Raw genomic sequence first — 27,827 nt, forward strand, 5'->3', positions numbered from 1 at the left:
TGCTGGGGCAGGAGGGCATGGAGACGCAGTTCTCGGTGTGAAGAAGTCACGAGCGGTGGGAGAGCAGCTCTTGAACTCTCCAGAATGGTTAGAAGCCAGAGCTGGGGTGGGGTACCTGGTTCTCTACGCTCCAGCTGCGTGACCTTGGTTGAGCTGCTTAAACTCTCCAAGCCCCAGTTTCCTTACCCCTAAAACGGGGACCATCATAGCATCTACTTCCTAGGGCACTGTCAGCATGCATTCTGAGAATCCATGTGACCTGCCTGGCCAGTGCCTGGCTGCCACTGAATTCTCCCAGCAGAGTAATCACTGTCATTGCCATCCAGGGACGGGGGCCTGGAGCCAGGGCTGTGCACTACACAACTCTGGGGCCTCGTTCACATGGCAGCCACTGTGGATCTATTACAAAACTTTCCCAGCCAATGGAAGGAAAGAAGGAAGGAAGGGAGGGAGGGAGGGAGGAAGGAAGGAAGGAAGGAAGGAAGGAAGGAAGGAAGGAAGGAAGGAAGGAAGCTGTTTTGAGAAGCTGCTCTTTTCACTAATTTGCTCAATGTTACTTTATAGTCTAAATATGCGCTGTCTAGTACAGTAGCCACTAGCTACATATGGTTATTTCTATTAAAATTAAATTAAAAATTCAGATCCTTAATTTCATTAGTCATATTATAGGTGCTCAGTAGCCTCATGGGGCCATCGTATTGGACAGTACAGATATGGAACATTTCCAGAAAGCTCTGTGGGACTGTGCTGATCTATGTGATCGTGCTGCCGGCAGCCTCCCGCAGACTTTCTTGAAGGTTGAGAGCAGGGCCAGGAGGGATGGGAAGAGGAGAAAAGAGTGGGAAGAACATGGAGTTGCAGGCAGAACGTCACACATATCTCCTCTCTCTTTTCCCCACCTTCTTAGCTTCTCCAAGCCCAAATGGGATCCCTGGGGATCAGTCTTTGAGAAAAGAAAGTCAGAAAAGAGACTGGAGAAGCCAAGGCAGGAATAGGTACAAGAGGCAAGCTCCCCTCCAGGCTGGAGAACCTCAAGAGTGGAGGTCCCTGTGTGGGCACCTGGAAATCGGCTCACTCCCTAAGTTTTGTCCCTGCTGTGGGGTTCAGATATGCAATCTGATTCCATTGGTCTCTCTGTGCAAAAACAAAAAATGCACACACATTCCAAAAATCCCAGCAAATGTAATCACCCAAGGGAGCCATTGCCACCACCTGAGCTGAGGGACAAAGGGAAGGAATAGGGTTCCCACAGGAGCCCAAGGCTAGCAAGAGGGAAGAAATACCCCAACCCCTCTCCTCTCCTGCCGTCCAGCCCTACCTGTGCCTCTCATTTCCTCCCATGGGCTGACCTACCAGGAAGCCAGAGAGTAATGCAGTCAGTAGGTATCCGAGAGAGGGGAATGAACGGGAGAGGAGAGAAGTGGAGAACAACCAGCACAGACAGTAACTGGTACAGGAGTTGAGCTCAGAACCCATTGATCCTAAGCCCTGAAGCCCTTCTACTTCCCTACATAGCACCACACTCTACGATGCCCACACACCCCTGGGTCCCCACAGCACTACATACGTGGGGACTATTCTGCCAAGTAAGGACTCAAGCCTGGGCCCAAGTCATTCCTTCTTTCTCTAGTCAGAACGTTCTTCTAAAGAAAGGGCGGGGTTTTGGCCAGGATTCAGCATCTGGTTCCACTAGCTCAGCAGAGAAATGTGAGCCCTTTATTCTGAGCCTGACATTGGTGTGCACCTTCGGTCCTGTGCTCATGCCCTTCCCTCTTCCAGGGACCCCTGTCCCCGCTTCCCTTGGCCTGTGCAGGCATTCTAGCCAGGACCATGTTTTGTTCATCACTGTATTGTTTTATCTGACTCGATAACTGGCAGAAAAGAGGATCACAGTGGAATTCAAATGCCTCTCCAAATAACACCCTTTCCACAGGGCTCTGGGGTTTTATTTCATAGAGTGAGTTTTCCAGAAACTTCTCTACCTTCTGTTGCAGATAAAGAATGTTAATATTAATATTGGCTGTTCAGGTTGGGCCTGAGCAGGAGATGATGATTATGTTAATAAAAATAATAATGTATTTTGGATGCTTAAAATGTGCCACGTGCTGTAAAATTTTTCTATGTGCATTGTCCCATGCATCGGACTCCTCTTATGCAAATCTTCTCAGCTATACCTTATTCCAGTTGTACGCTGGCTGCAAGCAACTCTGCAGGTACAGCTGGCAGAGTCTTGCCTCAGGTTCTGGCTGCAAACCTCCCCCTTCTTGCTTTGGAATTCTGTGGTGCACGGCATGGGACACATTGGAAAATACAATGGGGCACTCACTCATGCGTAACTGGGAGTAGCTCATGCTCCAAGGGGCCACCTTGACCAATGGCACACTGATGCCAGGGGATAAGTCCTTCCACTTTCTGCCCTGAGCTGCTTTCAGACAGCTCAGATGGTCCTGGGGAATTGGACATGCAGACACCCTGAGCAGTGGACAGCCCCTCCAAGGCCACCTTGGATTGGAGCTCTATCCCTCCCTGCTTTGCTCTCCCCACCCCTCATTCCTGCTCGCTATTGTCATATTCCAAAATGAACTTGCATGTAAGCCTTGTTTCAGGCTCTGCGTTCAGGGAATCCAGCCTAAGACGATCCTTATAACAATCACGACAGAGGTACTATTATTACCCCTTTTCCACAGGGAAGGAACCTGGGGCTTAGAAAGGTTCAATTACCTGCCAAGATCATACAGGGCATAAGGGCGGAACCACTGAGAGATTTAGGAAGGAAGGAGAGGGTTTGAGGTGTTCTTCTCAGGGACTGGCACGTAGGCTTCACCAGGGCTCTGTGGTAGGATTTCTGGCAGTGTTGCATGTTGAGGTTTGTGGCCATGAATTTGAAGTGAAACCGGTCAGCCAAGTGGTGGGCTGGCTTGCAGTAGCACTCGGGTGCTCTGATGGCAGGAAAAGGCAGGTGGGGGCCTGGATTAGGCGCTGTAGGAGGGCGAGGGGGGGAGGGCTGTGGGGACACACAGAGCCGTAAGCAGCTGGGAGTCAAGGTGACCCAGATGGCTGGGGAACCTGGGCTCCTGGTGATGGAATTGACAAGGCGTGGTACCAGAAGGCCAGTCCTGGCAAGTGCTCTGGGAAAGAGGACCCCAAAGCTGCTGGAAGCATGAGCCCCTTTCCTCAGAGTCCGGTCAGGCTCATGCCAAGGGTGAGGCCAGGTTGTGGGGCCAGGGATCATTGTGGACAGGCCTGGTCAGTCCCTGGGATCCCAAGGACCTGGCATTGAGTCTGGGCTCCATGTTTTATTCCCAGAGTGACTTGGAGCTGCTTTCCCCCATTTCTCCCAGATTCCACCTCTGTAAAATGGGAAGAAAGACCCCCACCTGCATGTGTGGGGTGACCATTAGAAATCACACAAGAGAAGTAATAGGAGTTAATGCCGATGTGTCACGTGTCATGCTGAGCGTTCTTTCCAGCCTTTGGAGAACGTTAACTCTCCTTAATCTTCACGAACACTCTATGAGGTGGGTGCTATTAGAGCTGCATGTCACAGTTAAGAAAAATGAGCCTCTGAAAGTTAAACGACTTGCTTAATGAAAGTCACCCGCAGAATGCATCAGCTCCAGGGTTTGATTAGGCTCTCTCTCCTCCACCCAGGCTCCCAGCGTGTCTGCCTTATAACAGGCACCAGTTTCCTTAAGGGAACAGAGCTGCCATTTCCTTGTTCCTTTTCCGCCTGCTGACCCTGGCTTTCCTCTGCTCCTATGAGCCAGCTGAGGCCCGGCCTCAGCAGGGCTCACAGCCTCCCCTCCCCCTGCTGCCAACAGCTCAGGCCTCATTAGAGACCCACACTCCGGGGGAGAGACGCTGCCCTCTTTTAAGGTACAAGGAGAGTTAGCTGGGGGAACCTTTGTTCCTGCCGGGGCTGGGGGGAGGCTGCTTTCGCAGGATTCATGGCTCCACCCTTGATGACTCTTTGCCTGCAAGCTTGGGGCCCGTCCCCACCTCCCCTTGCTTCCCAGCTGCACTGAGAAGTTTCCCAGACTGGGGGCCCATGAGGCCAGTTTTCTCACTTCCTCCCAGTGGCCCCCTCCGCCTGCTGAGCCCAGGACCCAGCCCTGCTCCCTGTCCAGGCTCACCACCCCCAGGCTAGGCCTGAACTCGAGAGCTGGAAAATGGGCTGGGATCCCCCAGCAAAAAGAGGCTTTGGCATTTGGGGCCAAGCCTGGGACTGCTAAGGTAGACAGGGGTGGTGAATAGAGTCCAGGAAAGAATGTATAAGTGGGAAAAGGAGGTGGAGATGGGGAGCCTGATTTCAGAGACAAGGAGTAGCACCTATTTTTTTTATTTACTGAGCACTTAGCATGTGCCAACCACTACCCTAAATTGTTTATGTGGGTAATCTCACTGATGCCTCACTGCAAGTCTATAAAGTAGATATTATGACCCCTAGTTTACAAACAGGGAAACTGAGGCACAGAGAAGTTAGAGGTCTAGCTAAGGGCACATGGAATTGGCTGAGCAGGGATTTGAACCCAGCTGAGTCTGCTTTTCCTATCAACAAGTGAGAAAGGGAAAACGCTGAATTGGAAACCACAGGGGTTGGAGTAACCAAAGGGGGCAGGGAGACCAGCTGTCCTAGAGCCCCTGAGGGACAAATCTGTGTTTCTTTTCAGGGTCTCCTCTGGCACCGCACCGAGATGTTGCCCCCAGCCCTCCCAGCTTCCTGTGCGGCTGCTCTCCAGGCCACCGCACCTCGGAGCCAGTACTGGATCCCGATGGGACCGGCCCCCAGTCGAGGTGCCCAGCAAGGAGGCAGGCGCCGCCCCCGCAGGGATGACAGATTCCAGAAGCCCTCCCTGAACAAAGACTGGGTGGGAGGCGGCCTGGTGTGTCCCCACCCCGCCTACCCCAGCGCCTGCTGAGCCGCGACCACAGACAGCAGCCAGGCGGAGCGAGCATGGCGGGGTCCGCGGCTGCCCTGCTGCCCCTTGTCCTGCAGCTCGTGAGCCTGACTCCAGCCCGGGAAATGGGCAGAGGTAAGTCGGGGCACCGAGGGCTTAGGGGTGGCCGGGCAGGACCCTGCCCTGGCTCAGACCAGTCTGAGCGAATGCGCTGGGGCCGCGGCTGCCTCTCCCGGCCCTGCCGTGGGGTGCCGCCGCCAGCCTCTGCTCTCCCGTCGGTGGAGGAGTCAGCTTGGTGGGGGAGCGCGGAGGCTGAGGCTTGGGGTCCAGAGGGGGGAGGGGCTTCCTGCTAGGGCCTCCGCAGGAATTCCTGCAGGCAGCAGTGGGGGAGAGGCTGCCCTGGAATCCGGGAGTCTGAAGTTAATTATTTGTGTGGAGAAAGGGGAAAGACAGGAGGCCTCCTGCTATGGGAACTGACTTTGAGTCTCTGCGTCTGGCTCTCACCCAGCGGGACAGGCGGGAATAGAGCGGTCAGGGAGGGGAAGTGAGGACAGCTCCTCGGTGAGCAATTGGGCTTTGTGTGACCCTCGGGGTTTGTTTCTGCGGGTCTCTCCAGGCAAGGGACTAACCCTATCTTCCCCAAGGGTCCCAGAGGACCCCCGGCTTCTCCCTGACCCCCCAATTGTTCCTGCTGAAGCAGGTTTGGAGGAGGATCATGGGGGATGAGAGTCGAGCTGGGGTGGAGGGTTTAAGACGCTGAGACGCCCTCTTTGGCCACTCTTCCTGGGACTGGGAAGGAAGCTACACCAAGACTAGTTGCCATTCCAGGTGACCCTGTGCGAAGGAGGGAGGGGGAAGGCAACGTGCACAGCAGGTTTGGGTGCCTGCATTTGTTGGGGTGTTAGAACCCTGGATGTGGGGGGTAGCAGGGCAGGCTGAAAAGATGGGTGGCACTTGTGAAAGGGCCCACTTGGACATGCTGCTGGGAACCTTCAGATGTGTGATTTGGAAAGGCCGCGGAGGGAAGAGCAGCAGGTGGAGGCTGGCGGCTCTGTCTTCCTCCCCCTGAGTGGAGACAGAGCGAGAGGAGAGGATTGGGGACTGGGTCAGGGGACGACTGGCTGAGACCAGAGACTGATGGGATTTGGGAAGGGTACACACGGAAGGCTGAACCCCAGGTTTCTGAGCAGGTAGGGATGCCATTAACCAAGCCAAGGAACTCGGGCTCAAGTAGGTTTGGAAGAAAAGCGGACAACTTAGGTTTTGGACTAAAATCTCCAATCCCCCCGGGTGGTGGCAGTGGGGTGGTGGGTGGAGTGGGTGACCTTGTTCCCCTGCCTCACAGAGCTAGTGTGGCAAGAAAGCCTTTTAGGCACCCCGGCCAGCCTCAGTAGTGAGCCGGCTCTGTGGGAAAGACCCTCCCCTCTCCCTCCTCCTCTTCCTCCTCCTCATGCCCCTCTTCCAACAGACCTTCCACTGCCCTGCCCATCCCCAACAGCTTGCCTTGCCTCATGGCCTTTACTTTCCTGACGGCAGGAGAAGGATCTAAGTGAGGTGAAAGTGGCTGTCCCCAACCTCGGGCCTGAACCCAGAGCCCCCCACCTTCCCTCAACGTAGTGTCACCTAGAACCAGGGACAGGCTGTCTTCATTCTGCCCGGCACCTTGAAAGTTAGTGGAGGTCCTTCCAGCACCTTCCCCAAACCCGTCAGGAAATGCAGCCAAGTCTCACTTCCCGGAGCCCACCCTGCCCGGGGTGGTGGTATCCCCAGGCCTCTCTGCCACAGGCCTGGAAAGAGTAGCCAGGCTTAAGGGTGGGAACAGAGAGAGCAGTTGCACACACACACACTCTCCAAAACTGGTGCCCTTTCTGACAGGTGAAGGCAGGTAGTTGGCGGCTGGGTTTGTTCACACCACACCCCAGGCACTTTCAAGCAGCCCCGCCTCTCGCCTCTCACACATCTGTCTACTTCTCTGGCACTTCAGCCTGTGTGTTGGCTTCTGGGCCTTCCCGGCCTGACACATCAGCTCCCTAGGCCGCCCTTGTCCAAGTCCCTGGCCCAAGTGAGGATGGGTGACCCTGACATGCCACCCATGGCTGAGGACCCCTGCAGAGTCAGGCAGGCTACAGGGAGGCCCTGTGCCCCCAGGGGTCAGGGGCCCTGGGGCTGGTACCTGACTAGAAGGTTTTTGCTACTTAGGAAAGCTGGTTGGGTCACTTTTGTCCACTCAGGGCTCCCTCCTCCTCCTTCCATACTTTTGCCCCAATACCTTCACAGCACTGTCTCCTTCCCGGGATGGCAGATGGGCAGGCGTGGGGCACAGGGTGACATCACCTGGAAGACAGAACCCAAGAAACTTTGCTAACCCCTGACCATAGGCCCACCCTGGATTCTTGTGCCTTCAGATGGGGTGGTCCTCAGGGAGCCTCTCGGGCTGGCTGACGTCTATGACTACCAGCACTCCTCAGCCCCTGCTGGGGCCACCCAGGAGCAGTGGCACCCCCTGGAGGAGCGGCTGGGAAGGCTGGAGGCTGAGGTGACTCAGCTCAGAGAGCAGGTACCATTGGAGGTGGGGCAGGCCTTGTACTGTGGGAGGAAAGGAGAGAAGAGTTGGGTTTGGGGGAATGGGCCAGGCGACCCCAAAAATGGAATTTTGTTTTAAATGTACACGGAGAGGGTCTTATCTGAACATTCTTAACATCATTTTTCCCCCATAAAAATGAAGAACCTCCAGGATATCCGTTTTGTCAATCCAGACTTTCATATTCTTTCATGTATTTGCAAACATCATGGAACACCTGCTATATGTAGGGCATCGTCAGGAAAGGTTTTGGATGGATAAAGGTCTTTAACTGCTGGGACATGGGGATTGGGTCCCCTTCTGTCCAAAGGAGACGCCTGGCCAGTCCCCAGGCCCTGAGAACTATGAGTGAGCTGGATGCTGACTGAAGGGGACCCACCTCTGCTCTGGAACGGTCAAATTTCCTTCTCATCCTGCCTCAGCTTTCACACCCCACTAATCTGCCAGAGATGGTGGGGGAAGCTGAGCCAGTGCCTCCAACCCCTTCACCCACCTTCCCCCCCCCAGAACAACGACCTGCAGGTGAGGGTGAGGCAGCTGGAGTCCTGTGAATGCCGCCCAGCTTCTCCCCAGTGCTGGGCACTGGGGCGGGCCTGGCCCGAGGGGGCTCGCTGGGAACCTGATGCCTGCACAACCTGCATCTGCCAGGGTGGAGCTGCACGCTGTGACCCCAACCCTGGCCTGCCCCAGTGCCATGGTGAGTGCCACCCGTCTGCCCGCTGGGACCACCTCAGGCCTGGACATGGGCCTAAGTGCCTGAGTGACAGCACTATTTCCTCAGGCTGCAGCCACAATGGTCAGGTCTATGGCAACAAGGAGACCTTCTCCCCAGATGCCTGCACCACCTGCCACTGCTTGGTGAGTTCTGTGACCCACCTGAATATCCCGTACCTGTCCCCTTCACCTGTCTGCCTCGCTTTAGCTACCTGTCGCTGCAGCCCGGTGTGCCTGCTGAATGTTAAGTAATGGGGTCCCCCTGCCTGTCCCCTCAAGCCTTGCTACCCATGGCCTTCAGCTGGTTCTGAGTAGTTCTACTTCCTAGAGCTCAAGCCCCATGCACATGGTGGGGGCCCCCAGACCCCTTTGATTTGGGCCTGGCAACAGTGGCAGGGAGGACAGAGAGGATGACGTTGCTCATGTTCCTACATCACCCCCTCACCCGTGGATGCTCCTCCATCTGCCGCTGTCAGCTACCTGCCTGTTCTCCCTCACCTGGCTCCATATCCACCTTCTTCCAGCCTTTCCTTCCTCACTCCTCCACTGAGGAAGGCCTGGGTCCCCTTCCTAGACTCTCTCCACCCTGGGAATTTGCTGGCACCTGGAAGAGATGATTTCTGGGGTCAAGAGTGGCAGGAGGTGATGGAGGTGGGGATAGGATGTCTCTTTTCTGCTCTTGGACCGAGGGTGGCTCATGTCCCCTGAGCTAATTCAGCCTCGTGCTCCTCTGGCACGTCCCAGCCTGGGGTGAGATTTCGTTTCTGGAGGCCCTGCCCTCCAGGGTTTTGATGCCAGTCTGCCTCCCCACAGGAGGGAGCCATAACCTGTACCCAGAAGCCATGCCCAAGAGGACTCTGCCTGGAACCAGGAACATGCTGCTCACACTGTGAGCCAGGTCAGCCTCCTGCCAGCCCCGGCCTGACCTCTTGCACTTGTGCTGGGGCCCCAGGGCCTCAGGGCCACTGCTAATCCATATGATGTCTTTGGGGAAGTTAAAAAAAAGAAAAGAAAAGGCACCCTTTCCTCAATACTTCCGTCTGTTGTAAAATAATGAAAATCTACTGATTATGTTAGAGTCAGACACTTTACTGCCACCTGTTGGAAAGTTGTAGTAAATACCAAGATCTCAGCCGTCTGTCACCTGGATGGTGCCCCTTCCTCCCGGTGCCCTCAGGGGTGCTTTTGCCCCAGTCCTCTGGGTCTCTTATTTGGGGGCTTGGCATTGATTTTGCAGGCTGCCCTGGAGGTCACAGGGCTGGGGAAACATGGCAACTGGAGCCCTGTGTCACCTGTACCTGCCAGGTAAGGGAATCAGAGCCTGGCCCTAGCCACCACCCATGTCCCTGCTGCTCGGCATACCCCCAGCCTGGCAGTGCCAAGCCCACTCTGGGGGGGCAGATAAGACTGCTGCTGCCGCCAGGCATTGAGGCCTGGAGCCTGCGTGTCCTGCTAGGCCGGCCAGCAGAGTAACTCACAGTAACGGGCAGTGGAGAGGGAGGGAGGGCTCAGTGTCTGCCCTGCAGGCAGGGACCGTGCGATGCCAGGGGCCCTCATGCTCAGAGCTCAACTGCCTGGAGAGCTACACCCCACCTGGGGAGTGCTGCCCCGTCTGCCGGCCAGGTGACCTCCCCACCCTGCCTTACCCCTCCATCCCCTCAGCCCCAGAGGGTCCAGTACCCACTGGGGTCATGCCTTCCCTTGGGTGATATCCACCCACCCCGCTCACTGCTGACAAGCCTATCATCCTGGCAACCCTCCCCAGGCTGTGAGTATGAGGGGCAGCGTTACGAGGAGGGGACCAACTTCCTGTCCAGCTCCAACCCTTGTCTCCAATGCTCCTGCCTGGTGAGCCCCCCACAGCTTTGCCCAGGCCCTGCTCCTCCTTGGACACCCACCGCCCCCACTGAGGCCACCCTTTCGGCCCCTCACATGCCTTCCGAGCCCTGGTACAGTGAGGTTCACTCTCTGTCCTGCCCCTGTGCTCCACCCCTCCAAGGGTGCCCGACACCTCCCTGCCCACCCTGCTCTCTCTGGGAGCCAGACCCAGAGGCTTTACAGCTGTTGGTGCATTACAGAGGAGCCTGGTTCGCTGCGTGCCCATGAAATGCCCGCCCAGCCCCTGCCCTGAGCCGGTCCTGAGGCCTGGCCACTGCTGCCCGGCCTGCCAAGGTGAGCCCTGACCCTTCCCTGGTGGAGCTCCAGCAGGGCTGTCACACCATTTCTTGAACTCCAGAGCCTGCTCTGCTGGCTCAGACCTAGGGGGAATGATGCCTGGCCATTCCAGTGATGTCTGGAATGCCTGAGCTCCAATTCTGCCTTTGCCACTTTGTGGTTGTGGGCCTCTAAGTGAGTTACTCTGTGCCTCAGTGCCCTGTTTGTAAGGTGTGGAGAATGATATTCCACCTCATAATGTTCACCATTATTTGCTTTGTGCAATGAAGACTCGGGTTGAGCCCTCGAGGCTGACCACTAGAGGGTGACAGTGAGTCACACACCAATATGGTAGCGATGGCCAGAATAGAAGAAGCAGGGTAAGTGTCCTGGAGGCAGTGTGACCCGAGCGAACCTTAAGGATAAAGAGCAGTTAGCTAGGTGAAGGGTGCAGTAAGGCAGAGCGCATCCCAGGAAGAGAGGGCAGCTAGAACAAAGGCTTGGGACCAACACTCAGTGTGAAGCGAATGGATGTTAGGTGGGAAGGTACAAGAATATGCGAATGGGGAGGGGCCGGTTAGTTCCATTGGTTAGAGCATGGCGCTGATAACACCAAGGTGGTCGGTTCAATCCCGGCATGGGCCACTGTGAGCAGCATCCTCCTTAAAACAACAACAAAAGAATATGCGAATGGTCAGAAATTACAATGAAGGTGGGGAGGGGCCAGAGAGAGGTGGGGGGAAGGAGGGGCGTGGCCATGCTGGGTCCTGGGAGGCCTGGAAGGACAGGCTAAGGAGCTTGGCCTTACCCAGCCTGGGACACCGGGAGCCACCAGGGGGTCTAGGCAGAAGCATGACCTGGTCTGGAGAGTCTGGAGAGCCCTCAGAGGGCACGTGGAGGAGGGTGGGGGCAGGCTGAAGCGGGGCTCCAGGCTGGCTCCCAGCAGGCCTCCTCTCTGCCCATCTCCCCCCAACCCCAGGGTGCACAGAAGGTGGCTCTCACCGGGAACACGGCCAAGAGTGGACTGCACCTGGGGATCCCTGCCAGATCTGCCGGTGCCGGGTGAGTCCCAATGCTGCTCCTGGGCTCCCCTCCCCCGCCCCTCCAGGACCACCATTCATTCCTTCATCCCACTGAGCACAACCCAAAGGCACTGTGAGGGGACAGAGGTGGAGAGGACCTGATCCTGGGCACTGTGACAGCGGGGGTGGGGTCGTGCCCATGTGGATGCCCAGCTCTGAGCACACTGGGTGTGCAGCATGGGTTTGTGAACCAAACTCAAGGAGCTGAGGGGCCTCAGAAATGAGGCAGGGCAGGATATGACACGTGGCGCAAGCTCCAGGCAGGGACGAACGCAGATTGACGTGGGGCTTCCAGAACTGTGCTGTCTGATCAGTAGCCACAACAGCACGTGGCCACTGAGCCCTTCGCATGTGGCTGTCCAATTAGAGATGGGCTATAAATATCAAATATACACCGATTTCTAAGATGTAGTACGAAAGGAATGCAAGGTACCTCATTCACGCTTGGTGTTGATTCCATGTTGAAAGAACATTTTGCATATATTGGGATACATTGGAATCTATTGTTAAAATTTAGTTTCATCTGTTTCTTTTCATTTTTTGCAATGTGACTACTAGAGAATTTAAAATGACCTATGTGGCTTGGGTTATATTTCTGTTGGACAGCACAGCTCTAGAAAATCTTCATGGAGTGGTGATGTTTATCTGGGTCTTAAAGTGTGAGTCAGATTTGAACAGGGAGAAATGGGGAAAGACACTCTAGGTGTTACAGACTGAATGTCTGTGCCCCTCCCCCGCCCTGTTCATAGATTGAAATCCTAACCCCCAAGGTAATGGTATGAGGATATGGGGCCTTTGGAAGTTGACGGGGTCACGAGGGTGGAGCCCTCACGAATGGGATCAGTGCCGCAGAGCTGCCTTGCCCCTTTCCGCAATGTGAGGACACAGGGGGAAGACAGCCGTCTATGAACCAGGAAGTAGATTCTCACCCTTGAAACTGGCGGGACCTTGACCTTAGACTTCCCAACCTCCAGAACTGTGAGAACTAACTGTCTGTTTTTGATAAGCCATGCAGCCTGTGGGATTTTATTACAGCAGCCCAAAGGGACTAAGATGCCAGGTGTACAGAACAGTCAGGGCAGAGCCTGGGGGAGGAAGGTGGGGGCGTGGAGGCCTAAATCCAGGCAGGGTACATGCTGAGGAGAGCTGTGTTTCCTGATTTCCTGAGAGCTGAAGCCAGCCCAGAGTGAAAGCCTGCCAAGGACTAAGGACTCCGTTGTGAAGGCCTTGGGGGCCCTCTGCAGTCATGTGCTTCCCCTCCTGTTCACACTGAACCCCCTCACACACCTTGACAAGAGTCATGGCTGCCCAGACACTAACGGGGGGCCCGAGCAATGAGCCCACATGTAGGTGTGAACTCTAGGGCTACAGTCTGTCCACGAAAGGCCATGGGGAGTAGCAGCAGCTACGGTCTGTTAACTGCCAGCTTCCAGAAGTGGATGCCGTACCAGACATCATACCTCACCTCCATAACAAGGCTCCCAGGATGGGAATATTATTGTCTGTTTTTGTTTTCAGATGAGTAAAGTGAGTCACAGAGAACTTACATAACAAGCTAGGGTATACCCCTGTATTAGTTTCCTGGGGCTACGATAACAAAGTACCACATGGACTGGCTTAAACAACAGAAATGGTTGTGGAAACCAGAAGTCCAAGGTCAAGGTGTGGGCAGGACTGATTCCTTCTGAGGGCTGTGAGGGAGACTGTTCTAGCTTCCAGTGGTTGACTGGCAAGCTTTGGTGTTTGCTGGCTTCTGCCTTCATCTGTGTGTGCGTGCATGCGTGTGTGTGTCCAGATTTCCCCTTTTTACAAGGACACTGTCATTGGATTAGGGGCCACTCCACCCCAATATGACCTCATCTTAACTCATTACATCTACAATGACCCTATTTCACAATCAGGTCACATTCTGAGGTACTAGGAGTTAGGGCTGCAACACATAAATTGATGGTGGGAGCGGGGGACACAATTCAACTCATAACAACATCTGGGACTCAAATACTGTTTCCACCACTTGGCTGAGCTCTGATGCCCCCTTCTCCTGCCCATCTGCCCCCTACCAGGAGGGCCACATCCAGTGCCGCCAGCGAGAATGCTCCAGCCTGTGCCCATACCCTGCCCGGCCCCTCCCGGGCACCTGCTGCCCTGTGTGCGATGGTGAGTCAGTGGGTGAAGCCTGGAGGGGCTCAGGAAGCTGACTGATAGCCCAGCCTGGTCTCCCACGAGGGACAGGACATGGGGCAGTGCGGGGCCCCTAAGGAGGATCTCAGGCACCCTCTTCCCAACAGGCTGTTTCCTTAACGGGCGGGAGTACCACAGCGGGGAGCCGGTGGACTCTGGGGACCACTGCTCGCACTGCCGCTGTGCTGTGAGTGTGGCTGCCTGGTAGGGAGGGCCGGGCTTCCAGGCCTGCCTCACGTATGCTGACCAGACCCTGTTGTCAGAACGGGAGTGTCCAGTGTGAACCTCTGCCCTGCCCGGTCATGCCCTGCAGACACCCAGGCAGGATTCCTGGGCAGTGCTGCCCAGTCTGCGCTGGTGAGTGGGGGGCTTGAGTCATCCTGGCGCTGGCCATAGGGAGTATTGGGGGGAGGGGTTTCCTTCCCTTGGATCTATAGGAAGCCCCCTTGAACTAAAGTGTAGGGAAAATCCTTTATACATCTAAGCTCCTGTCACCACCAGTGAGGGGACAAGTTCTTACCTTGCCTTCTCAGGGCAAACTGGGCATGGCCCTTGCTCCGGGGGAAGGGAAGCAGGCAGGGACCCCTGAGGAAATGGATGGCTGTCCTCGTCAAGGTGGGAGGTCGATGTCAGGATGGATGAGGCTTCCCTGTCAGCGTCCAGCCCTGTCCTCTGTCCCCTATCCTCCTATCCAGGCTGTGAGTACCAGGGACACCAGTATCAGAATCAGGAGACCTTCAGACTCCAAGAGGGTGGCCACTGTGTCCGCTGCTCCTGCCAGGTACTGTCCTGCTGTCTCAAATTCCAGATTTGTCTTGTCCTGGAAGGCTTCTTAGCCAATCTCCCTCCTAGGCTGGTGAGGTCTCTTGTGAGGAGCAAGAGTGCCCAGTCGCCCCCTGCACCCTGCCTGTTTCTGGCCCCCAGCTGTGCCCAGGTGTGTGTGTGGAGGGTGGGGAGCAGCAGCTGCAAAGGGGAGCTGCTTCCAGTGACTGGAGATGGGTGGGTGTTTCCTCACAGTAAGGGGGGGCATTGCTAAGTCCACCGACCCTTCCAGAGTATATTCAGAGGCTGCCATGGGGATGGCAAAGCTAGAGTCCCGGAAAGGGCCCTGTGGTCTGGGAAGGGTAGGGATTGGTGGAGGTGTCCAGGTTGCCATGGTGACAGCACCCTTGCTGTAGCCTGCGTGCTCAATGGAGAGGAGTTTGCTGAGGGCGTCGAGTGGGAGCCTGATGGCCAGCCCTGCACAGCCTGCTCCTGTCAAGATGGGGTGCCCATGTGCGGAGCTGTGCTCTGCGCCCCAGCCCCCTGCCAGCACCCCACCCAGCCCCCTGGTGAGTGACCCATGCTGCTCTAGCTTTCATCCCCTACTTTGCCCAGCCCATCCCCATCAGCTGGGCTTCTGATCAACCTGCCTCACCCAGGTGCCTGCTGTCCCAGCTGTGAAAGCTGCACCTACCATGGCCACGTGTATGCCAACGGGCAGAACTTCACGGACTCAGACAGCCCTTGCCACACCTGCCGCTGTGAGGTACCGACCCAGGCTCGCTGCTGCCCTGCTGAGCCCCTCCCAGGGCCCACCTCCATTGCCCTGTCCCCTGTTGCCAGGAGGGGACTGTGAGATGCTCCTTGGTTGACTGCCCACGCACAACCTGTGCCAGGCCCCAGAGTAGACCCGGCCAGTGCTGCCCCAGGTGCCCAGGTACGCGCTTACTGCACCTGTCTGGCTTGGGGGGCCCTCGACCCTGCCCTCCTGCGGCCGTGTGAGCCCAATGGTTACTTTAGAAAGCAACAGCCTTCCGAATTATTTTCAGTCTGGCGCAGCTTGGGACTCACAAGTCTAAGAGAGTAGACTTGTTTATCCCTTCGTGTCACCACACCACCCTTTTTCCCATCCTGTATTTCCTCTTCCAATACCCCGCCACTCAAATACATTCGTATATCTACCTGTATAACACACGTTCATGCACCAAAGTTTGGGTGCGCTCTGAGGGGGACTGAGTGCCAGGGTGCAGTGTGTCCTGACCCCTGCCGGCATGAGGAGTGTGTTACATATCACAAACACAGGCATGCACACGCCCAAAGCTCTTTGGCTTTTCACCCTCAGAGGCACACACATCTACCTGCGGGTGAAGGGACACACACACACACACACAAAAGGGTGTGCTCAGAGAAATACCCATGCATGTCTCACAGCCCCCCTCCTCTCCCTCCATGGGGACAGCTTCCAAGTGGCACTTCCACAGTGGCTCTGGGCTCCAGGGGTAGAGGAGCTGTCCCTTGGCTCCAAGCACTGTCAGTCTTTGCCTCCACTCCTCTCTCACACGCTGTCCAGACTGCATCCTGGAGAAACAAGTGTTTGTGGATGGGGAGAGCTTCTCCCACCCCCGAGACCCCTGCCAGGAGTGCCAGTGTCAGGAAGGCCAACCCAGCTGCCAGCCTCGGGCCTGTCCCAGGGCGCCCTGTGCCCACCCACTGCCTGGTCCCTGCTGCCAGAATAACTGCAATGGTGAGGTGGACAGGATGGGGAGGGGTCTCCTGGAGTGGTTTGGCCCCACCTATGGACATTTAGGGCTGGGGTGGGGCAGCATGATCTGGGGCAAGTAGGGCCTCTCTCAAGCCTGTATCCGTCCCCTCCCTAGGCTGTGCCTTTGGTGGGAAAGAATACCCCAATGGAGCAGACTTCCCCCACCCCTCTGACCCTTGCCGCCTGTGTCACTGTCTGGTGAGTCTGCCGCCTGGATGGGAGGAGGAGTCCAGGGGAGTAGAGGTGGGACTTGGAGAGGCCAGGAGAGGTCCAGCCCCTTAGGGGTGGGAAAGGGTGGGGGTCACCTGGGCCTCCCACCACTAACCCTGCCTGCTGGTGGTCCACCTGCCCATGCAGAGAGGCAACGTGCAGTGCCTGGCCCGCCACTGCCCTCTGCTGCCTTGTGCAGCGCCTGTCCTGCTGCCAGAAGAGTGCTGCCCGCAGTGCCCGGGTAAGAGCTGCACCCCATGGCGGCTCCTCCCCAAGGGCCCCTCCACAGTCTTTCCCTGGGCTCCCCCACGATGTGGGCTCTCATGCTTCAGCCTCTCCCTCCGGCTGTCCGCTGCCCGAGGGCTTGGTCCCCGCGCGCCACCAGGAGCACTTCTCCCCGCCTGGTGACCCCTGCCGCCGCTGCCTCTGCCTGGACGGCTCTGTGACCTGCCAGCGGCTGCCCTGCCCGCCCGCACCTTGTGCCCACCCGCGCCAGGGGCCCTGCTGTCCCTCCTGCGACGGTAACGCCCTGGCGGAGTCCCCTCCCAGCCCTGCAGCGCCCCCTCCCAGCCCCGCAGCGACCCCTCCCAGCCCTGCAGCGACCCCTCCCAGCCCTGCAGCGCCCCTACCACCGGCTTCCTTCACTTCAGCCCGGAGCCTCGCCCTCACGGTCCCCCTCATACTCCGTCCCCCTTTCTTCAGCCCCATACGCGGCGCCACCCCCAGTATTCCCCTTCCCCCTGGCCTGACCCTCCTACGTCGTTATTGTCACTAAGAATGTGGGGGGGGGGGGGTAATGCCCACTTTGCCGGGTAGAGAGCCGCCACAGCCCTTAGCCCCTGCTCTCGTCACCTGTCCCCCAGGCTGCCTGTACCAGGGGAAGGAGTTTGCCAGCGGGGAGCGCTTCCCTTTGCTCACTGTTCCGTGCCACGTCTGCCTCTGCTGGGAGGGCAGCGTCAGCTGTGAGCCCAGGGCCTGTGCCCCCGCACAGTGCCCCTTCCCTGCTAGGGGTGACTGCTGCCCTGCCTGTGACGGTGAGGGGCAGTGGGACATAGGGGTGGGGGCGGGGGTGGAAGGGCTGGGCCGGCGTCATTCTTGTTGTCCTAGTGTGTCCAAAATATTTAACTACGGTGAGGAATATAAGCCTGGATTCTCTCCTGCCTATAATGCTATTTGGCTGTGTGATCTTGGACAAGTGACAGAACTCTCTGGGCCTAATTTTTTTTCAATGTTTAAAAATACATTTTATAAATGTGAATTTTTGTAAAATGCACATAACATAAAATTTACCATCTTAACCATTTTTAAGTGTAACTCTGGGCCTAATTTAAACTCGTGTAAAAAAAAAAAGTAGGTTGAACAAGACCAGTTCCCCAGCCTCCACTCTTAGATTACCTTAGCAATTGTTTCCACATGCCCTCTACCACTTGTAATGTTATTTATGTAGTATTTTTCTTCAAATTAACTCACTTTTAAATTTAAAGGTATTTAGAAAGGAGACTTTATATCATACTGTAAATGGAAAATTAGATTTGCCAAGAATAGAATATTACCATAAAAAATGAATACCATTAAAAATCAAATATTAAATTCAAGGCAGATAGTTTTGCCTGCCAAGGCTTATGAGACTGAGACCGCCCCCACCTCTCTTTTGTATTGACTTTTTAAAAGAGTTTTAGGTTCACAGCAAAATCGAGAGGAAGGTCCAGAGAGATTTCCTGTACGCTCCCTGCCCCCACACAGACACAACCTCCCTTATTATCAATGTCCCCCACCACCTGAGTACATTGGTTACAATTGATGCGCCTACACTGACACATCATTGTCACCCAAAGTGCCCCCACTTACAAAAAGGAGGTCAGCAAGTGTCAGCTGCAAAGGGCAGACTGCCACCACCCTGGTTCCCCCACCCCCTGCTTGATAGAGCAGAAGGCTTGAAAGAGCGTTGGAAAGGCCATACTACAGGCCACCTAAGCCATTCCCAGTTTTCCTCACGTTGGGAAAATTGGTGACTTCTGGCCTGCTGAGTATTTAACCCCAGGGACAGATTCCATGTGGGTTTTCCCTAGAGGTTGGACAAGGACATTTCTTGCAGGTGGAAGGGGAGAGAGTTTGCTCTCTGCCCCTCCCCCCCATTTCCCACTCCTTTGCCCACCAGCCTGGATTGAGCCCTCCCTCCCTGCCATGGCCAGCTCTCTGAGGCCTTGGACTCAGGCCAGGCGCAAGGCCAGAACCCGTGACTGCTGTCCTCTCACCCCTTTCTGCTGTCCTCTCCCTGTCCTCTTTCCAAGGCTGTGAGTATCTAGGGGTGTCCTACCTGAGCAGCCAGGAGTTCCTGGATCCCCGAGAGCCCTGCAACCTGTGTACCTGTCTTGGAGGCTTTGTGACCTGCAGCCACCGGCCCTGTGAGCCTCTGGGCTGCAGTCACCCGCTCACCCCATCTGGACACTGCTGCCCCACCTGCCAGGGTAGGACAGCACCTCCCCCCCACTGCCCTTTCTGGACTCTCAGCAGCCCCGAGTCCCCTGGTCTGGCCACCACCACCTCTCCCCTGAGAGAGCCACACAGCAAACCCACACCCTGTGTTTTCATCGCCTCTCACACTGTGTCCACGCCCTCCTCTCTGATCCTGCTGTCACCTCACTGACTGTTGTACTCACCAAATAACTGTTCCCTGTGCTTCCAGACCGTCCTGCCCTTACATGGTCTCACTGACTTCCTAAAACAGGACATCAGCAGACTTAAAACGGTTCAGTGGCTCCCACTGCCCTTGGGTGGGTCACCAGGGGCAGCTTCCTTCCCTCCTGCTTCCCTCGTCCACCCTCCCGAGCCCAGCCCATCTCTCACCTTCCTGCCCAGGTGTGTCCATCCGCTCACGTCCTCGTCCCACACTGGCCCATGCAGACAGAACGTTCTCAGCTGTCTGGGATCCACCTCCGGTCCTCCACTGCCTTCATGCCTGCAAATCTGACCACTTACAGTGTCACCAAAGTCCTTTCTCCCACTCCTCCCCTTCCCAGCCACTTCTCTCTCCCTCTCAGGCTCCCTTAGGTTTGTTAGAGGTCCCTAGGCCCGGCTGTGTGTGTGCATGTGTATGAGTGTGTGTATATGAGTGTGTTGTCTGTGTGTGTAAGTGTCTGTGTGTATGTGAGTGTGTATAAGTGTGTGTATCTGTGAGTGTGAGTATGTGCTCTGTTGATGGTGGCCCTTCCATTGCCTTTCCCACTTTGCCAGGGTGTCTCTATCATGGGGTCACTGCTGCCGCTGGAGAAACCCTTCCTGACCCACTTGATCCCACCTGTTCCAGCTGCACCTGCCAGGTGAGGTGGCCCTTTGGGAACTTGGTAACCTCCCATCTCCTCTCTGGCCAGGGGTTGTTTCCTTCACCCAGGTCTCATGGGGTACATTCTGCCTGTGACATCTAATGGGGCAGGATTGGATTCAGTTCAGGTCTTTGGGGCCAAGGAAGGGGTGTTTGGGCCTGGCAGGCTTAGGAGGGGTGTGTGTCTGGTGTCTTGGGGCAATGTGTAGCCTGGTTTGGGGTTGTGAGGACGTGGGAGTCAGGAAGTGGCGGTGTGATCTCTCTCCCCCAGGAAGGTTCCATGCGCTGCCAGAAGAAGCCGTGTCCTCCAGCTCTCTGCCCCCATCCCTCGCCAGGACCCTGCTTCTGCCCTGTGTGCCACAGTGAGCTGTCCTCCACACGCACCAGCTCCCCATACCCTTCCCTGTCCCTTCCCTCTCCCTTTCTGCCAGGCCTGAAGTTGGACAGGGCAAGGTGACACGGCCTCCTGACCCAGAAAGCATGTCACCCACAGGCTGCTTCTCTCAGGGCCGGGAGCACCAGGACGGGGAGGAGTTTGAGGGGCCCACGGGCAGCTGTGAGAGGTGTCGATGTCAGGTATGGTCAGGAGATGGCAGAGGGGGCTGGTGTAGGGCTGGCCTAGGGAACAAGTCACTGACCCCGTATCTCTTGCAGGCTGGCCAGGTCAGCTGTGTGCGGCTGCAGTGCCCACCCCTGCCCTGCCCACTCCAGGTCACAGAGCAGGGAAGCTGCTGCCCACGCTGCAGAGGTATGCCTGGCCGGTGGGGCTGCCCCCTTGCTCCCCTCCAGCTGTCCCACCTCCCTGTCTGCCCATCTGGCCCTCCCATACCTCAGCCGCTGAGGAGACAGGCTTGGAGAAATTGAGTTAAATTGGGCACAGGGTTAGTAATGGAGCCTTTCGTTCTGCACATGCATTTATTGGATCCTGCTGTCCCCGACCCAGCATCTTTCCCCTCCATCACAGACAGACGTTCTGCCCCAGGCCACCTTCCCACCTCATCCTGCAGACCCCCCCCCCGCCAGACCCACATGCCCTGCTGAGGACCCAGGGGGGTGTCATGGGCAGACGTATAGAACCCAGCCAGACTCGGAGCTCATCCCTGCCCGTCTGGGACACAGGCTGCCTGGCTCATGGGGAGGAACACCCTGAAGGCAGTAGCTGGGAGCCTCCCGACAGCCCTTGCTCCTCCTGCATTTGTCACAAGGGCGTCGTCACCTGTGGCCACATCCAGTGTGTCAGCTCCTGTGCCCAGCCCCACCAGGGGCCCCATGACTGCTGCCCTCGATGCTCTGGTACTGGGGATGGGGGTGGGGCAGGGATGGCACAGAGGCAGCACCTGGTCAGCGTCTTCCTGCCTGTGTGCTGGTCTGGGGGGCAGAGAAGGGCTGTCCCAGAAGTGGCCCTCATTCTTAGACACCCTAATCCTGAGGGCTGGGGTTGCTGGGGGGAAGAGAACCCTACCCCTGTCATTGCTGCCAGCCTGAAGGCTCCCTGGTCCTGTTCTGCTCTTACCCCGCAAGACTGTGAGCATGAGGGCCGGAAGTATGAACCAGGGCAGAGCTTCCAGCCTGGGGCAGACCCCTGTGAAGTGTGCATCTGTGAGGTGGGTGAGGACCATGCTGAGGGGTTGGAGCATCACTGGGGGGACAGCCTGGATGGTATGAGGAGCAGACACTGTGGGGGTCAGAGACAGGGGGTGATCAGGGCTTGGGGTGAAGAGCCAGGAAGTCTGGGGTTGGACACGGGGCGCTGGTGCTGAGTGTGGGGAGGCAGAGGGCAGGTCCTCCTGGCAGGACAGTAGGGTAGGTGTGTCTAGGAAGTGGTGGTGAAGACACCTGGGAAGTAGTTGGAGGCCATATTGGGGACATTCCATTTGAAAGGTAATGGAGAGCCAATGGAAGGGTTTGGAACAGGCAGTGACTTCATAGGTTCAGAGATTATTTAGTGGGTTGGGGAGGAGGGTGGCTGAGCGTGCAGGAGGGTCGGAGGTCACATGAAGGATCAAGCCCAAATAATGGGAAAGGGAGACATCATCTCTGGGGATAAGGAGCGAGTCTGGGGAGATGCTGAGTCTCTGCAGACGAGCCTGACCTGCCAGAGAAGGCAGATGGAGCAACCTGGACTCCAGAGGAACAGGGTGGTGCTCGGCTTTCATGTCCTGGGACCCACACGCTGCTCACTCCTTCCTGTTGTAGCTGCAGCCTGAGGGGCCTCCTAGCCTTCGCTGTCACCGGCGGCAGTGTCCCAGCCTGGTGGGCTGCCCTGCAAGCCAGCTCCTGCCCCCTGGGCCCCAGCACTGCTGCCCCACCTGTGCCCGTGAGTCCCCAGATATGGGATAGATAAAGAGGTCAGGGCTGCCCCCCAGAGTGATGCTGGGAGAACCAGCTAGCTGTCCTCCGCAGTCAGCCCTAGCCCTTTCCTGAGTCCAGTGGACTGTTCTGGAAGCCCACGCCCTGGAGGGTGAGGCTTGCACGACCCCACGGGGAACTGGGGAAGCTGGCAGGGACCCCTTGACTCTGAAGCTGGGTGCAGTTGGTGGAGCATCTTGCCCAGCAGGTGGCACTTTGGGGTGGCAGTTGTGCCAGCTGCTGGCTTCTTGAAGGCAATGATGTCAGGACCAGAGGGGTAGTGAGTGGCCCAGCTACAGAGGTAGGGAGAGCTTTACTTATCAACACTTGCTAGGATGAGGTTAGGGAAAGAGGACTAACATTTATTAAGCACCTACTGTACACTAGGCAACGTACTTGGTGCTTTTAATAAACAGTATCTCATTTAATTCTCAGTTACTCAGTGAGGTTGGTTGTTATTACTCCCTTTTTACAGATGAAGAAACTGAGGTTCAGAGAGGTTGGTTGATCTGCCTAAAACGGCATAGGCACTGAGTGCTGGCCAGGAATGGAAACTGGGCTCTTTGTGTTTTTTTGTGCTCCCTTAGCCAGACAATATGAAGGAAGTGGGAGAGGGAGAAGTTCGGACAGCCGGGTGGTCCTTGGAGACCTCAAACTCAGGAAGCCACACTTTCTCAGTTTGCAGTTCCCCCACCCAAGTAGCCTAGCAAAGTTCCTTTTCAAAAGTCTAAACTTTTCTGTGCTGAACCAAAGGGAAAGAGGATTTATTCTTCCTGAGATCAAGGTGCTGAGGATGTGGGTATGCCCTGGGCCCAGGAAGTTTGGGGTTAGAGTGGGGAAGTGGGATCAACTGGGCTGTCCTGCCCTGCTACCCCCTTCTACCCTCCACGTGGTGTTGTCTCCACAGAGGCCCTGAGTAACTGCACAGAGGGCCTGCTGGGGTCTGAGCTGGCCCCACCGGACCACTGCTACACCTGCCTGTGCCAGGTGAGCCGTCCTGCCTTGGGGACTCCCAGAGCCCCCTCTTCTTCCTCCTCTGTGTGCTTTCCTGCAGCAGCTCCAGGTTTCCCAGTCACCCTGACATTAACCCACTTGTCCTGAATGTCACCTTCTGCCGAGGCCCTGCTCTCTCCCTGCCATTCTCTACCCACAGTATTCTCATGACCCTCCATAGGACCTGACGTGGCTCTGTGTTCACCGGGCTTGTCCTGAGCTCAGCTGCCCCCCGTCAAAGCGCCACACCCGCCCTGGGAGCTGCTGCCCTGTGTGCCAGGGTAAGTGCCCAGGCTTGGCACTGCACCTGCAGAGCCTGAGCCCAGGAAGGAGGCAGAAGGAGTGGCATCCATGGGCCAAGTGGGCAGCCCAGGGTCTGCGCTGTGAATGCAGGCTTCGTTCTTTCGTAGAAATGGAGGGCTATTTGTTGGGGTAGAGTAGAGACCACGAGGCAGATGGAAGCAGGGAGTGAAGCCTGGATTCTCAAGGCCTGCCCCGAGGCTTGTCCTTGGGGCTGAGGGACCCAGGCCCACTAGCAGGGTATTGCCCTGCTGAGCTGGCAGCCAACCAGAGGAGGGCTCCAGCCTCTGGCTCTCCGGGCTTCCAGGACCCTTTACACGTCTCTAGCTCTGGTGCAGGGCCTGCCCTCTGCATGCTGGTTGAAGAAATCAACACCATCAGCGTGCTAATTGGGTGGGGTGGGCACCCCCTGCTGTGTGGTGAGCTCCAGGGAAGAGGGATGCAGCTGGAAGTACCGTGCTCCCCCAGCCCCATTTCTTCCCATCAGAATGTGTGGTGGAGGCCGAGGGCCGGATAGTGGCAGATGGAGAGAGCTGGCGGGACCCCAGCAATGCCTGCATTTCTTGTACCTGCCATGTGAGCTGTGGGTGGGAGGGTAGGGGTGGGATGGAGGACCTTGTAGATGGTAAAGTGAGGAGCCTCAGAACCCTGGACAAGCAAATGTGGGGGTCTTCAGGTAATTAGGAAAGGGCGCCCCCACTGGGTGAGAGGGCGGAGGCATCTCTGTGCTAGGACAGGGAGCTGGGTGCTGGACTTCATCCCCCAGCTAAACATGAAGTGCGTGTCCTTGTGGGCAGGGGCAGAGAGAGAAGGGGCTAATGCCTCAGACTGTGACCCAGATGGCCCCAGAAGTGTGAGGTCAGGGACCCCAGGTCCTGCTGGAAGTCCATAGAGCAATGTCTGTCCTCAGCGGGGCCGTGTGGAGTGCCACCTTGAGGAGTGCCAGGCCCTCTCCTGCCCTCATGGCTGGGCGAAGGTTCAGGAGGCCGGCAGGTGCTGTGAGCGATGCCAAGGTGCGGGCCAGGATGATGGGGGAGGAGGAGCGAGACCCAGTGTGAGAGTGGGCAGCTGATCCTCGCCCCCCACCCCTGCAATGTTCTCTTAGCCCCCGCCCAGTCCTGTGCGCACCAGGGCCGAGAGGTGGCCTCCGGGGAGCTATGGGCCGTGGACGCCTGCACCAACTGCTCCTGTGTGGCTGGCACCGTGCGTTGCCAGAGCCAGCGCTGCCCATCGCTCTCCTGTGGCCGCGTGAGTCCCGCGGTCTAAGGCGGTAGGGCAACACAGTGGGAGGGAGGAGGCTGGCCTTGGGCCGGGGCCTGCAATTCCCGGAGTGGCCACGAGGTGGTGCCCTGAGACCGCCCTCAGTGAGTCCAGGAGCCCAAGAGCTCAGTCCTCAGGAAGGCTCTTCATGGGGCTCCGTCAAGAGTACGGTGGTTCTGATCCTGTCTGGGGCTGAGGCCAGGACGAGGCCCCCGCCCTGAATCCCGGCAGCTGCTGCCCCCGCTGCCTGCCCCGGCCCGCTTCCTGCATGGCCTTCGGAGATCCCCATTACCGCACCTTCGACGGCCGCCTGCTGCACTTCCAGGGCAGCTGCAGCTACGTGCTGACCAAGGACTGCCGTGGAGGGGACTTCAGGTGCGCAGCCCCCTCTGCCTTCGCCCTAGTCCCCTGCACCAGTCCCGGCTGACCACTGCACCCGGGCCTCTCACATGGCAGCGTTCACGTGACCAATGATGACCGGGGCCGGAGTGGTGTGGCCTGGACCCAGGAGGTGGCAGTGCTGCTGGGAGATGTGGACGTGCGACTGCTGCAGGGCAGGGTGGTCACGGTGAGCAGAGCCTAGGACTCCGGGAAAGGTTGGCTCCCCGCTGTCTGCCCTGCGTACGGATATCACCCGTCCTCCCGCCTCCCTTTTCCAGGTGGATGGACGCCCCGTGGACTTGCCCTTCCTGCAGGAGCGGCTGCTGTACGTGGAACTGCGGGGACATACTGTGATCTTGCACACCCAGCCGGGGCTCCAGGTGCGGCCAGGGCAAGTGGGGGTGCTCGGGCCTGCTCAGGCTTCTGTATCTCTGGAAGGAGTGGGGATACCAGCTATGTCCCGGGCCAGACAAGGTCACGGAAGTGAGAGAGTTCTGCTGGATTCTGAGGGGAAGAGAGGAATCAGGATCAGAGGCCTCCAGGTGCAATAAAAGGAGCTCTGAGCTTGTTTTCTAACCTTGGCTCAGCCCCCAGCACACGGGGGCTCTTAGGCCATTTCTCTGCGCCTATGTGTCCTCACTAGCAAAATGGGGAAAGTTTAGTGGGGAAGGGGGTGTCAACTAAAGTTTTCTAGGTGGTTCCAGGATTCCTTCCATGTCAAAGAGTAATTCACTCCCCTGCCTCCGGCAAGAAGCACAATTTGTAAATTCATAAAATAAGACTTGTCTACACTTACAATGCAGATTCTAATTGTGCTTTTCCTTCTAGGTATAAGGCCTGAATGCCCATGACATAGTGAATCTCTGGAAGTGGGTTGCATTTCACTTGGGGACCCAGTTCAGGGATGCCTACAAGAGAAGGTGCTTTCCGGGGAGCTGCGGGTGGCTCTTCACAGCTGCCATAACCTGTGCGGACTTGGCTGTGGCCAGAGCAGCCTGGCTTCCATGGAGAGCCTCCACCCGCCCATTTTCCTCCCCTCCACCAGGGGGAGTGCGGACACACTGCATGCGACCAGGATGGACAGTGAGCTTCTTGGGGTCCCTACTTTTTTTTCCCCACTCCCCAGTCCCAGCCTCTCCCCACAGGTGCTGTGGGATGGGCAGTCCCAGGTCGAGGTGAGCGTGCCTGGCTCCTACCGGGGCCAGATTTGTGGGCTTTGCGGGAACTTCAATGGCTTTGCCCAGGATGATCTGCAAGGCCCTGCGGGGCTGCTCCTGCCCACTGAGGCTGCATTCGGGAATAGCTGGCAGGTGGGTGAGTGGTACAGCAGCCCCAGTGGGTTGGGAGGGCACAGTTGAGCATGTCTCAGAGCAGCCCTCTGGTATGGAAACGAGTTGGCGGGTGGACACAAGATGGCTTTTGGGCTTTCAGGGTATTCTGGGTGCTTCTTGCCTGTCATGGAGCTGGGGAAGACAGGATGGCCTGTTAAAAGAGGCCTCATCATCTGACTCCCCAACCCCTGCTTTGCCACTCACAGGCTGTGTGACCTTGAGCAAGTTACGTGCCTGCTCTGGGCCTTGGTTTGTCCCCAAAATGGGAACAAAGGTGAAGTAGCCAATGCTTCCTTTGCTGTTCTTGTAGGGAGGTTTTTGAGAAAACTTTTGAAGAACAGTACACAAAGGTCCGCTGTCAGTGGATGCTGTCACAACAGGGCTACTTTCCCCACCCTCTAGGTTCTAGAGGGGCCGGGACCCGGTCGGCCCTGTTCCAAGGGGCGTGAGGTGGATCCGTGCCGGACAGCAGGCTATCGTGCCAGGCGTGAGGCCAATGCCCGGTGTGGGGTGCTGAAGTCCTCTCCATTCAGTCGCTGCCACGCTGTGGTGCCACCGGAGCCCTTCTTTGCTGCCTGCGTGTATGACCTATGTGCCTGTGGACCTGGCTCCTCGGCTGACACCTGCCTCTGTGACGCCCTGGAAGCCTATGCCAGCCATTGTCGCCAGGCAGGGGCGACACCTGCCTGGCGGGGCCCCACACTCTGCGGTGAGGGGGCAATGCCCAGTGCCGGATTGGGAGGGGGGGCAGGGCTCAGGTCTGGACAGGGTAGGTAGAGGGAAAGCCACAAAGGGTGAGCACGGCGCCTGGAGCACTGTGACCTGCCTTCACTGTGCCTGCAGTGGTGGGCTGTCCCCTGGACCGCGGATTCGTGTTCGATGAGTGTGGCCCGCCCTGTCCACGTACCTGCTTCAACCAGCACGTGCCCCTGGGGGAGCTGGCCGCCCACTGCGTGAGGCCCTGCGTTCCTGGCTGCCAGTGCCCTGCAGGCCTGGTGGAGCATGAAGCCCACTGCATTCCACCCGAGGCCTGCCCCCCAGTCCTAGTCACTGGGGGCCAGCCACCCAGTTCCCTGCCCAGACCCAGCTGGGAGCCCCAGGGGGCGCCCTGATCCAGGACGACACTGACCAGGACTCATCAGTCCAGAAGTCGCCCCCTGGAGAGCAGCTCCCACCCTGACCGGAGCTCCCCTTGGGCACTGGGAGCCGGGGCCTGCGTCCCGCAAAGAACCCAGCCATGTTGAGTCAGAAGCAGTAAACTTGGGGCCTGCCCTAAGGCTGCCTTGTGTGTGTGTGTGGTGTGTGTGTGCTTCCTCCTGGTGCTGGCGTGGCAGCATGGCCTGCTTGGAACATGGGGGCCAGAGGTCAGCGTCCCCACAGTCAGAGGGCTAGCAGCTGTGGGGATTCAGCCCTGGACCTCGCTCACTCCTTGTGCCTGCATCCTGGGCTGCCTGCCACCTGCCACACCCTGGTGCTGCCCTGCAGGGGGCAGAAGGAGGACCAGGTGTCCTGGTCCCAGCCCTGTGTTCACATGTAGCAAACATGGC

General features: G+C 57.5%; 1 protein-coding gene across 1 annotated transcript; it reads left to right on the forward strand.

Annotated features, from left to right (window-relative positions):
* Nucleotides 1-4,903: 4,903 nt before the first annotated feature.
* Nucleotides 4,904-27,460, forward strand: KCP (kielin cysteine rich BMP regulator). Its single transcript, XM_033099197.1, has 42 exons — nucleotides 4,904-5,033; nucleotides 7,304-7,455; nucleotides 7,987-8,176; nucleotides 8,261-8,337; nucleotides 9,007-9,091; nucleotides 9,431-9,498; nucleotides 9,720-9,816; nucleotides 9,959-10,041; nucleotides 10,272-10,365; nucleotides 11,327-11,409; nucleotides 13,493-13,586; nucleotides 13,718-13,797; nucleotides 13,874-13,967; nucleotides 14,306-14,391; nucleotides 14,463-14,544; nucleotides 14,789-14,941; nucleotides 15,032-15,138; nucleotides 15,216-15,309; nucleotides 15,943-16,116; nucleotides 16,250-16,332; nucleotides 16,492-16,585; nucleotides 16,677-16,865; nucleotides 17,208-17,378; nucleotides 18,636-18,812; nucleotides 19,579-19,664; nucleotides 19,938-20,028; nucleotides 20,160-20,242; nucleotides 20,321-20,414; nucleotides 20,786-20,959; nucleotides 21,188-21,270; nucleotides 21,863-21,983; nucleotides 22,923-23,002; nucleotides 23,190-23,289; nucleotides 23,796-23,884; nucleotides 24,219-24,321; nucleotides 24,414-24,556; nucleotides 24,771-24,943; nucleotides 25,025-25,136; nucleotides 25,228-25,329; nucleotides 26,095-26,259; nucleotides 26,683-26,989; nucleotides 27,124-27,460. Exons 1-42 carry the CDS (start codon nucleotides 4,955-4,957, stop codon nucleotides 27,390-27,392), a joined length of 5,061 nt encoding a protein of 1,686 aa, XP_032955088.1. The 5' UTR covers nucleotides 4,904-4,954; the 3' UTR covers nucleotides 27,393-27,460.
* Nucleotides 27,461-27,827: the final 367 nt, after the last annotated feature.

This window comes from Rhinolophus ferrumequinum, chromosome 26 (genome assembly GCF_004115265.2).
Source record: "Rhinolophus ferrumequinum isolate MPI-CBG mRhiFer1 chromosome 26, mRhiFer1_v1.p, whole genome shotgun sequence".
Classification (NCBI taxonomy): domain Eukaryota; kingdom Metazoa; phylum Chordata; class Mammalia; order Chiroptera; family Rhinolophidae; genus Rhinolophus; species Rhinolophus ferrumequinum.

Excerpts from the sequence above, each read along its gene's own strand:
- KCP (XM_033099197.1), top strand. The coding sequence starts at position 4,955 with ATGGCGGGGTCCGCGGCTGCCCTGCTGCCCCTTGTCCTGCAGCTCGTG. Across the intron at positions 24,322-24,413 it reads GTGCTGTGAGCGATGCCAAG|CCCCCGCCCAGTCCTGTGCG; the intron begins GTGCGGGCCAGG and ends ATGTTCTCTTAG. Across the intron at positions 26,990-27,123 it reads GCGGGGCCCCACACTCTGCG|TGGTGGGCTGTCCCCTGGAC; the intron begins GTGAGGGGGCAA and ends CTGTGCCTGCAG.